General features: G+C 51.9%; 1 protein-coding gene across 1 annotated transcript in view; it reads left to right on the top strand.

Annotated features, from left to right (window-relative positions):
* The window catches only part of IFT140 (intraflagellar transport 140), an 89509-nt gene that overhangs the window by 32035 nt on the left and 45842 nt on the right, over positions 1-11632 (top strand). Inside the window, exons 13-17 of the mRNA XM_006100869.3 lie at positions 2803-2930; positions 5032-5149; positions 6762-6892; positions 8664-8832; positions 10569-10700. Coding sequence (XP_006100931.1) covers positions 2803-2930; positions 5032-5149; positions 6762-6892; positions 8664-8832; positions 10569-10700 — 678 coding nt within the window. The remainder of the gene's footprint in view (positions 1-2802; positions 2931-5031; positions 5150-6761; positions 6893-8663; positions 8833-10568; positions 10701-11632) is intronic.

Raw genomic sequence — 11632 nt, 5'->3', positions numbered from 1 at the left:
CCAAAACAGCGGGGGTGTGCAGCTTGGAGAGGAGGGAAGGGGGCGTTGGGCTTGCTTTTTTCTTGTGTTTATCTTTTCCTCCTAGAAGGTAAGTTCTGTGTCAGTGTGGCAGGAAAGACTAGGGGAGCTGGCACACAGTGAAGTCAGGTAGGAGATGCCAAAGGTGAGAGGTCTAAAGGGCCTGGAGCCAGGCAGGGGGCTGGGAGCTGAGGCCAGAGTGGAGGGAGGGATGAATCAGTTGGTGAGCAGTTGGATGGTGGGTGGCAACAGAGAGGAAAAAATTGAGGATGTTCATCCAAGGATATTTTTTCCATTGATGTTTGGAGAGTGGAAGGGAGGGAGGGAGGAAGGGAGACACGTCAATTGGTTGACACCCACATGGGCCCTGACTGGGTCTGGGGATCGACCCTGCAACCCAGATTCATGCCCTTGACCGGGAATGGAATTCGTGACCCTTCAGTGCAGAGGCTGATGCTCTAATCAGCCAGGGCTGAGTTTTCTAGTTTGGGAGTCTGGGTTAAATTTTTTTTCAAATATATTTTTATTGATTTCAGAGAGGAAAGGAGAGTAAGAGAGAACTAGGAACATCAGTGATGAGAGATAATCATTGATTGGCTGCCTCCTGCACACCCCACACTAGGGACCGAGCCAGCAACCCTAGCATGTGCTCTCACCTGGAATTGAAATATGACCTCCTGGTTCATAGGTCAATGCTCAACCACTGAGCCACGCTGGCCGGGCGTGATGCCTTAAGATGGAAACTATAGAAATCGTGCAGGTTTGGCAGTACAAGGTGCAAGGTACTAGGTCTACCTTGGACACCCTTCAGAGATGCCCAAGAGCTAGTTGGAAATACGGTTCTGGCCCTGGCCAGCTTGGCTCAGTGGTTAGAAGGTCAGCCTGCACACCAGAGGGTCTCGGGTTCAATTCCTGGTCAAGGGCATGTACCTGGGTTGCAGGTTCAATTCCCGGTCCCAGTCAGGACGCATGCAGGTTTCAACCAATCAGTGTGTCTCTCTCACATTGATGTTTCCCTCTCCCTCTCTTTCTCTCTCCCCTCCCTTCCACTGTCTCTCTAAAAATCAATGGAAAAATAATACCCTCACTCCTTGGGTGAGGTATTAAAAAAAAAAAAGGAATACAGATTCTGGAGGTCAGGGGCCAGATCAGTGCTCTAAGGTAATAAATTTGGGAATTTGGAATACTTTGACGTAAAGATGGTAGTTGAACCAAGGTAGAAGCAAGCGAGTTCAAGTGTGTACCCTGGGTACACAGCGTGTAAGGAGCAGCAGCGGAAAGGTTGAGCAAAGGAGGCTGATACACCCATCCTGTCATTAATGCGGTCGTCCTTGGTCCAGTCAGCAGTCGCCTGTGACTCTTCCTTTGACCCTGTGTATAAGCAGCTGTTTGCTTATTCCACAAGCATTTATTAAGCTCCTGCTCGGTGCATCAAAATGAAGATCAGATTGTTTAGTTTAGAATTCCTCCTTTCCTACCCCCCAGCCATTCATCCCCCAACCCGAGACTCCTGGACAGTTTGCACAGGTTTTTGCCGCCTTGCCTGCTCTCGGAGTCTCTCTCTGTTTAGTATTATGAGCTCACTAAGCTCAGTTGGAACCCTCCCTGTCATCCAGCTTGCTTCCTCACTCTCCCGTGCGCTGGACCTATGCCCCCACTGCTGCCAGGCCCAGCCCTGCGATGCCCTCAGCTGTGCACACCTCGCGCCCCCTCTCCAAGCTCCCAGGGACATGCTGCTCACTGTCACAGTGCCTGCTCCCGCCCTGGTGCTATGCAGGGTGCAGGCACCCCCCGATCACTGCTTGAATTGAGCCAGGAGCCTCTTTTAACTCAGAGGAGCAGGGTCAGCTGTATACAAAGCCCAAGCTCTGTCCAGCCTAACTGTGGTCACTCTTTCAATGTGCTGTTAAGAGTGATGTTTTAAATTAAATGACATTTAAACACTTTAAACAATGTAATTAGTTATGAAATTACCTCATGGCTCAGAACCCTTTAGAGTCCTCCAGCTTCACTTTCAACAAAATCTGACTCTTTCCCTCTTTTCGTGACTTTTGGCCTGCACTAATGCCACCCCGCGTGGCCTCACCGTGGCTTGTTCCTTCCCACTGCGGGGGCCTCAGGGTTCCCAGACCAGCCCTTCCTACTCCAGTACATGCCATCTTCTCTTCCTGAAATGATGGCCCACAGCCCTTCAGATAGCTGGCTCCTTCTCCCCAACCTCAGTTTAAATATTGCCTCCAGACAAGACTTACTTCTCGAACATTTTACTGAAGTGTGGTACACGTCCAGGAAAGCGGCCATGTCGTCCGTAGTGTTCATACAGCTCAGTGAGTTTTCACAGGTGGAACATACCCATGATGTAACTACTGTCCCATCTACTCACTCACCTTTCCCCCCAAAGGCAACCGGTTATGTGACACCAGCAACATAGTAAGTATATCAGAGGCTTTCCTTTAAGACCTATGTAGACAAGGCCTCCTGGACCAACCCAAACAGATGGGATTGACCGTCTCACCACCTGTCACCTCCCTAGCGCTTCCTCAGGTTGAGGTTACATGTGTATTTGCTTGTTGACCTAGTGGATGTCTGTCTCCCTCTCGGGACTGTAAGGGCCACCTTCCCTGTGTCATGTTAGAGCCCAGCAGAGTGCTGGTCGCACACTGAGCCATCAGTCTTTTGTCTGTGTGAGTGGAGCACACGGGATCCTCTGTAAATAATGTTTAGTCATAAAAGTGAAATGCTATACAGCAGCTTTTCTGAGTTCCTCATCTTTCCTTTCCTCAGGGGACTGTGAAACAGCTCCTGCTCTTCTCTGAGACGGAGGGGAACCCATGCTTCCTTGACATCTGTGGAAATTACCTGGTCATCGGGACAGACTTGGCCCACTTTAAAAGCTTCGATCTTTCCCGAAGGTACAGTGTGTGTCCGAATGAAAGTATTACATTTTAAAAGTTAGGAGATAATGTGGCGGGTATGAAATGGACAGGAGCTAGAAAACTCTTTATGTTCTCCTTTCAACACTAACATGCCACTAAATTTTGATAAACACCTGTTTTGGCTTAAATTCTCAATCTTTCCATGATGGGGAAGAAGAGGGGGTTGAACAGGTGATGCATGGGGAGTTTCTTAGGGTAAGGAAACTTCAGTGTGATAGATACAGAGCCTGGTCTGTTTGTCAAAACCCATAGAACTTCTCAGCAAAAATGAGCAAAGCGTGTGCACATTTTTAACAAATCTTTTAGATTGGGGGATCCCAGAATGGAATGCAGAAGGTGACAGAACATCCACCTGCATTACCAATGCATGAAACAAGCTCACTGGGGGGCGTGTGGCCGACCTGAGCCACTTGGGAACGAGTGGCGACTGTAAGACTCAAAGCACAGGGACTGCACCCAGCAGGGTGCTCTGGTTGACAAAGTTAATTCCCACAGGGGCAGGGTGACAACCCGGTACTGCTACGCTGGCAGTGAGCAGTGAAGCGAATGGATGGAGGGTGTTGGGGGCTGGGTGGGAGGTTGGGACAAGCATGGAGGAGGCAAGAGTGATCTCTGTGGTGATGGATTAGAACTGGAGACACAAATTTGAGGTCTTGTTTAGCTTAATATGGATATAAGTGGAAACATATGAAGATATTTATACATACGTATGTGTCTATACACCAGTCAGTGCACACACATTTCCTTGTTCTGTCAGCTGAGGGCCTAGACGCAAGGACCCCCCCAGAGCAGCCAGCACAGCAGGGCCCAGACTCGGGTGTCTAACAGCATCTCCCAAACAAGGAGCCAGGGTCCTTGGAGAAATGGCTGATCTAGGGCTGAGGCAGCCAATGTTCAAGATGAGCCCAGAGTGTCTTAAATGTCAGAAAGTGAGAAAGTGCTAAGATATATATAATGATGGGGTGTGTCAGGGGACATAGGAGCCACCCAAAAGAGTTCCTAGTGGCCCAAGCTGAAAGCTGGAACAATTTGAGCAACGAAATAAATAAAACAGCTTTGTATTAGAACCCATAGTAGAAAATAAATACCTGTGCATTCATGCTAATATAAATAGGTGACGAATAAGCTAATAAGTAGAGGAAGAGAGACAAATAATCCACAGAAGAATTGCAAATAGTTTATGTAGATTCTCCTCCCCATGGAGGGGAACATAACCCCCCACTTCGTAAGTGTGGGCTGTACATAGTGACGTCCTCCCAAAGGGGACAGTGCGGGGAGGGGGAAAGGAGTAACTTTACAGACATGACCCCAGACAGGAGAGACCGGGATCAGCAGCACAGACCCCGACGTGATGTGATGACAACGGCACTGTACCTGTGGCTTCTTCTCCTAAAACCCACACCCCCGGAGAAGCATGAGAAAAACACCAGACCCTTCCTTCCCAGTGGGTGGTGGGACACTCCACAGAACAGCTGACCAGTCCTCCTCAAATCTGCGTGGGCATCAAAAGCAGGAGGCCAGCCCAGAGGAGCCTACGGAGGTCTGGTGACCAGAAGTCATGCGGGTCCCGTTGGGATCCTGGGACAGAAGGGGTGTTAGGGAGGAACTGAGGGAGAGTGAATAAAGAAAAAAAAAATCATGATGAGCAAACCCAGGGTTGTTTCTATAGGTAACAAACGAGAACCAGCTAAACGGGAGGAGATAAGTACATTTTAGGTCATCCCTGTGATGGAACGTATGCAGTGGTAATAGTGTGATATAGCAATCCGTTCTGAAAGGAGAGATCACAAATTGCTGCAGGGGAAACGCAGGGGGGCAGGAGGAGGAGGAAATGACATATTCATATTTGCTGATAAGAACGTGAGAACTTTAAAAATTCACCCTGCATTCTGAGCCTGGCCCGTTGCCTGTTTCCGGGGGCATAAGGCACCCGGGAGTGAGAGCAGCTGGGCCACTGGGCGGGACTCAGTTCTGTGAACAAAGGTTTGGGGTCACTGGTGAAGCAGGGCCTTCCTCTGACCTGCCGTGCACAGCGACCCGACGGTGAGTGTGCGCTGACCCTGTCCTCCTCCTGCAGGGAGGCGAAGGTGCACTGCAGCTGCAAGAACCTGGCTGAGCTGGTCCCTGGTGTGGGGGGCATTGTGTCGCTCAGATGTAATGCCAACGGCAACAAGATCAGCATCCACCCCAGCAAGGTAGGTGCCCATGGGGTGGGCCTCTGTTCCTCCTCCTCGGTCTCCGTTAGTTGCTCTCACAGGACCCTGGGCTTTCCTGTCCGTGTCTTTTGCGTCCACTCCTGTCCCTTTGTGTCCCAGCTTCCATTCCTCTTCCTCTTTCATCCCCTCTCCAGGGGGTCCTCTCCTCCTGCCCGTGCCCTCTCCCACCTGGTGCTGTCCTTGCCCTCCCCACCTACACAGCTTCCGTTTTTTCCTGCCTTTCTTCATTTCTGACTTCATCAGACACGGGATTCTTCTTTACAGAACCTCTCACCTCTCCTCTTTTCTGTCTCTTTTCTTTGCCCACCTAAACTCTTCCGGCCCAAGGGGTTCACAGGGTTGCTGGAGACGGTGCGACGTCGGGGTGTGGGCATCTGCGTGGAGGGCTGAAGGCAAGGTGACGGAGGGCGTGTTGGTCCTGCTCCCGGTGGCTGGTGCCTTGCCTCCCACTAGCATGTTCATGTTTTCATTCGTTTGTGCTCTTGGTCACGCATTCAAGAGTTGATTATGGGTTGCTTCCATGCACAGTGCGCTTTGCTGGGCCCTGTAGATATAGATTGATCAGTTAAACGAGGATCTGGCTCCCCACTGTGGTTGAACAGACATTGATCAAAGGGTGAGGCAAACTCGTACATTTTTACAGCCCTGGTGAGAGCTGGGAGGACAGTGCCAGTGCCCGGAGAGCGAGAAACAGGGAGGAGTTGCCCTCCAGGGAGGTCAGGAGGCTCCCAAACGCGGTGATAGTGGAGCCAAGCTGTGAACCCTAGTAGAATAAAGTCTACCTAAGTTCTTGGCATTTGTTGCCCCTAGCAACCAAGCTGGTTCCCTTTTCTCGGTTTCTTTTGCGTGTGCACATGTACCTTCCGTGTGAGGATCAAGAACAAAGGAGAGATGAGGAGTGAGATGATAGCATTTGCGGTGGTAGCTGTGGCATCTTGCACCTAACACTTGCTGTTTAATGAGTGAAGAGATTGAGACAAATTCTTTGTCTGAAGATGCAGCTGTGACTGAGAGCTCTGCTCACGCCCTGACTGTATGGGGAAGGGCTGGGACTTGGGAAGAACAAACAAGAGGGGTTGACTGGTGCCTGGGGTTGACCTAATCAAGGGAATGTCTTTAGGGAGTGGGGGGAGTGTGAGCCCGGCTGGTGAGCAGGTGAGAGGGAGAGCTCAGAGCCCAGGACACTTGGGAGAGGAGTCCCAGAGGGAGGGCAGCCTCGTTCCTTCAGCATGGGTGCCAAGCCGTTCCTCAGACGCCAGTCACCCCCAGGGAGCTGCATCAGAGTTGGTTTATCCGAATCCAGACTCCTTCTTGTTCCCGTGGTCCATCCACCGCAGCTAAAAGGACATCGCACTCAAGCCCGTACTGAGAACAGCTGGATAGCTATCGTTGACCTTCACAACATTTGGGGGTTTATTTCCAATTCTCTGAAATTATAAAGTAGCAACTCAACAACCATTTTGTGGGATGACAGTAAATTGACATTCAGGTTCTGATGCTGGACACACTCCGGCCAGAGTGGCCGGGCCATTGACACCAGGACGGGCTTTCTCAGACGCGGGCTCTGAGCTGCTGGTTTCTCTTCCCCTAGGCTGACAGCAGCCCCGATTCCAGAATCTGTTTCTACGACGTGGAAATGGACACGGTGACCGTCTTCGACTTCAAGATGGGACAGATTGATCAGAGAGAGACATTGTCCTTTAATGGGCAGGAAACTACGACGTAAGATTGTGGTTTGGGGGGATCTTGTTGAAAATACTCAGCGTCAATCTCTCGGCAGGTTTTCTAAGTTATGACCTCAGAAGGGCCCAGCAGCTATTCTTAGTGAAGACGGAAGGTGGAGGAGAAGCAGCACACTCGGGCAGTTGGGATCGATCTGGACCTTTAATCTCTGTTTTCTAGGTTCCGAGGTTCTGGAATTAGCGTCTGAAAGGGCCACGACTGAGGTGTCTTTAGAGAATGTGTTTCTAGAAAAAAGAACCATCTTTCTCCAGGGAGTTCACGGAATGTGTATTTGTAGGTCCTTCTACTACTAAGAAAATATTCACAGAACTTAAGTGCTTATGTTATTCCGCCTACAGTTCACATTTGATTCTGCACAAAATGCCTCCTGAGAGCAAAGTGCAGTGTTCAGAGGGCTGGGGGGCCGGGGGGCTGACTCTGGCCCTTGTGGGAGCAGCTGCGTGGCCCCTGTGCAGGTCGGTGTATAAGCAGCAAAGGGAGTGCAGAGGCAGGGAGCCTGCAGGCTGGGGCAGGGGAGAGCAGCTGCCAGGAATGGCTGAGCCGGTGCTGTTCTCTGGCTGCCCTGTTCCTTTTGCTCCTGTCACAGCCCCCTCCTGCCCCCGTCCAGCCTGCCTCCCACGCTCCCACCTCTCTCCTCCTCAGAGTCCCTTTCTGGAAACCTCTTTTACCTGGTGGCTTAAACTCGCATCTGCTCGTGGCCCCACCTGAACATGCTTATCTTCACTTCTCACCAAGTTTGGCTTCACTTCTCCATCTCCAGGCGTCCCTGGAGTTTCTTGCCATCACCTCAAAAACGGACCCCCAGCTCCGCCTCACTCCCCAGAAGCCCCGTTCTTGCCCGCAGCACCGCTTTTCTGGGTCACCCGATCTGAAACCTCAGAACTAACCTTCCCTTTACCTCCACTCTCTGTGACTCTAGTCCCCAGTGTTCTTGTTTGGAAATGCCTCTGAGTCACGCTTCCCCCTCCGCACTCTGCTGTTCCTGCTTCCCTCCTAGTTGCTGCAGGAGCCCCTGAGCCACACCCTGGTGTCCAACCCCCTCACCAGGCCAGTCCTGAGGTGCCCCTGGCACTCTGTGGGTCACCACAAATGCTTGTTTACCTGCCCTGCTGTATGCTCGGTCTTGGAGCAGTGACATCTGTGAGGGCTGCTGGTCAGGGCCCCAGGCTCCTGCATGGCCACACAGGCACAGGGAGCCTGTCCCTGCCTTCATACTCCCTGGGGTGGGGAGGGGCTCCCTGTCTTTTGTCCGTTGCCTGCCTTCTTTTGAGATCTGATCCATTCTTTGCCACCCAGCCCATTTTTTCTCCCTCCAGTTCTTCATTGCATTCTGGGCCTGTAGAGCAGGGAGATTTAAAGGAGGGAGGGACCAGGGGTAAATGCACCGCATCACACAGGTCACGGCTGGAAATGGACCCCAGGAGCAAAGCTGCCCAGCAGGGGGTGCTGTCCCACCTTGAGGTCCACCCCCTAGTCCCGGACTTTGGGACCAGCATCAGGGACCTTCCACGTGACCTCTAGAGCCCAAGCCTCATCGTCTCTCCCATTAGACTCCACTGGGACTCTTTCAACCAATTGTTTTAAATGTGAAAGGATACGATCAGAGGGCTGCATTGCAGCATGGTGTGCCCGTGTACTCCCAGGCTGAGCTCCGGTGAGGCCTGCGACACTGATTGGAGACCGGCCTGGAGGTGTTGGGGAGGCTGAGAACGGGAACTCTCTCATGGGTTCCCATGGGGCTCTCTTTCAGGAACCACACCTTCGGGGATGGGACGCTGGCGCATCTTGTTCCCGTGAGCCACTTCTGGGATCAGAGTGAGCCCAGGCTGTTCGTGTGCGAGGCCGTGCGGGAGGCAACGGGAGCCCAGCTGCAGCCCGTGGACAGAAAGGCCCACGCCAAGGACAGCGCCAGCCCCATGGTACTGCGCAGCCACATTTGTGTTTAGAGGCATGGGGACTTGGGACTTATGGGTGCACAATCTTGGTGACGAGGTTTATAGGAAAGTTACAGGGAAATTCATTCACGTGGAGCATGAATGTGTGCCTGTAGCCTCTCCCGTGGGCGGACACGAGGAGGCTGAGCCCACCCTCTGTCTTGCCTGGCTAGTGTAATACGCTGTTCTCCTGTTCTCTCCACCTGCTGTCAGCATGTCCTGTGACTGAGGCGCTGAGGCAGCGTGCTGACCCCTCATTCATCCCGCAACCTGCCGTGACGCTCAGACACGGACGATTCTGACCAAAGCAGCCTCCTCGCCTCAGTCACGCTCTCTGCTCTCGCCACCCGCTCCCCAAGCTCTGCAGGGTCTCCCTCTCCCACCTGATGACTCTCAGGGCCACATCCCAAGGGCCTGGACGCTGACACTTTCCAGTTCTTATGCATTGTGGGACGGATGTCTAGCACCTGGGAAAGCCCAGTGGCTTGCTATGCTGCTTTCTTTTTATTATATATATATATTTGATTGATATTTTTACAGAGAGGAAGGGAGAGGGATAGAGAGTTAGAAACATCGATGAGCAAGAAACATTGATCAGCTGCCTCCTGCTCACCCCCCCACTGGGGATGTGCCCGCAACCAAGGTACATGCCCTTGACCGGAATCGAACCTGGGACCCCCTCAGTCCACAGGCTGCCGCTCTATCCACTGAGCAAAACTGGTTAGGGATGCTGTGCCGCTTTCTAAGCCATCTCTTTCCAAGAGAATTTATACGCAGGGTCTTCAGTAAGTCAGCAAAGGACAGCCGCCCTCTAACTTTCGGGGGCTTGTCTCCCTGCCGAAGGAATTTCCCTTCGGATGCCCTGAGATTATCAGCAATCTGTGTCCGTGCTCCGAGATTTTCAGAAGTGGATCCGACCATTGGTTCTGAAGCACTGAGTGGGAAAGTGTGTTGAGGTAGCATCTCTTCACTGGATTGAGAGAAGCAAAGACATTGCCAGGGGAATTTTCCTCATGTAGAGGGCCTGGTGACAAGTCTAGACAAGTGATAAGAACATGCAAATTGATGATGAGGGAGTGTACACGTGAAGGGCACTTTCCAGCAGTTTGGACAGATAGCTCTTTGGGTCTTTTCTGAAGATGATGAGAAAGTGTAGGAATTCACACAGCAAGAAAAGGCTCCGGCACCCCGAGGCCCCCTGTTGCTTTCCTGTTCAGAAGGGGCTGCAGCCGGGAGCTGCTGTTCTGAATCCCGCAGGACAGGACCCTAAAGAGCCCCCCGCCTCCCCCCGTGCATTCCCTATTCCTTGGAAGCTGCGGCAGGAATCTTTTTGTCGTTGTTGCTCCGGGTGGTTTTAAATCAGAGTAAAGAAACTGAGGGGGCTATCTTTTAAACATGAGAGCTCTTCTGAGTTTCCGTCCCCAGCTCGGTGGGAATGTTAGTCTTTGCCACAAGGACATCAGTCAGTGAGAATGACATAGTGGCTCTCAAACCGGATGAGGTGCATCCTCCAGAAGATGCGTCAGTTTTTCCAAAGTACAGGAGATGGCGGTGGAGGCTGGTGTTGCCATAGGCCCGGGGGAGAGTGGATTACCTGCGTCAGAGTGTGCTCATCCTGTTTTATCTGTGTTCTATGTGAATACCTCGGCAAGGAAAATGGGAATTAGACACAAAATAGGAAAGTCTATTGCCAAACTAACAACCGTCTTTCCCTCTCCCAGGCGGACGCGTTGATCCTGTCCTTCTTCATCTCCGAAGAGCATGGCTTCTTGCTTCAGGACAGCTTCTCACGGCCTCCCACCTACCAGTCTCTCCTGGGGATGGAAGTGCCCCATTATTACTTCACAAAGAAGGTGCGAGTCTCGTGAGCACCAGGCGTGTTCTCGGGTCCCTCTCCTGGGCTGGGCTTGGGGCTCCCCGGCGGGAAGTGGGGCGCCTCTGCTCACCGCTCATGGACAAGGCAAACCGTCTGCTCTGATTTGTCCCCTGAAATTCCAGCAAGTGTCAGGAGGAGCCGGAGACAGCTTTGCTCTCAAGACAGAGCTGTGCTGAGGAGGCGGGTGTCCTCCCAGGGGCTCCCCCGAGGGCACCACACCCTGCAGCTTTCCGGCCCTTTTTATTCAGCTGTGTTTTTAAAATTGTGTGTTCCTAGAAAAGTTAGACGCTACAAAAAAAGAAAGAAAGACCAAAGATGATGCAAATCTCCATAGACCCAGCCCCCAGAGATGGTCACTGTGACCAGGCTGGCATGTGGCCTTGCAAGAGGTGTCCGTACTTACCTACGTTTGTGCATGTCACACACATGTAGGTTTTAAGTCTGTAAGGGAACAGGGTTGTTTTCAGCACATACATGCTCATGCCCCAGTGTGGTTACTGTGGCCGAGTTACTTGCCTTCCCTGGGACTTGGTCTCCTCAGCTGCGTGGCCCCCTGGCCTCTGCACGTCCCCTGACGAGCTGAGTGTGGGTCTGTGGTTCTGAGACTGCAAAACTGCACGTGTCGTGGCATGAGTGATCGAAACAACGAGCCTGGGCACAGTTGGTTCCCATGTCCCTAAAAATACCACATAAAATGGCATGGCATGGGCGTGGGCATGATGAATAGTGTATGGACTGACATTTACTTGTGATAAATGGATCTTCGTGAAAATTGGGAATGGACTCATGTGACTTTTCCAGAATCCCTGTGCTCTGTCAATGCAGGTTTTCTCAATCCCTTATTTGAAATAGATGGGTTCCACCAGATGAGCATTTTTTTGAATTCCATTATTTCGTGCTCCTTTGGCA

This window comes from Myotis lucifugus, unplaced genomic scaffold (genome assembly GCF_000147115.1).
Source record: "Myotis lucifugus unplaced genomic scaffold, Myoluc2.0 scaffold_332, whole genome shotgun sequence".
NCBI classification, from domain to species: Eukaryota; Metazoa; Chordata; class Mammalia; order Chiroptera; family Vespertilionidae; genus Myotis; species Myotis lucifugus.
Note: the sequence above shows the minus strand (reverse complement) of the source record. Positions and strands in the feature narration are given on the sequence as shown.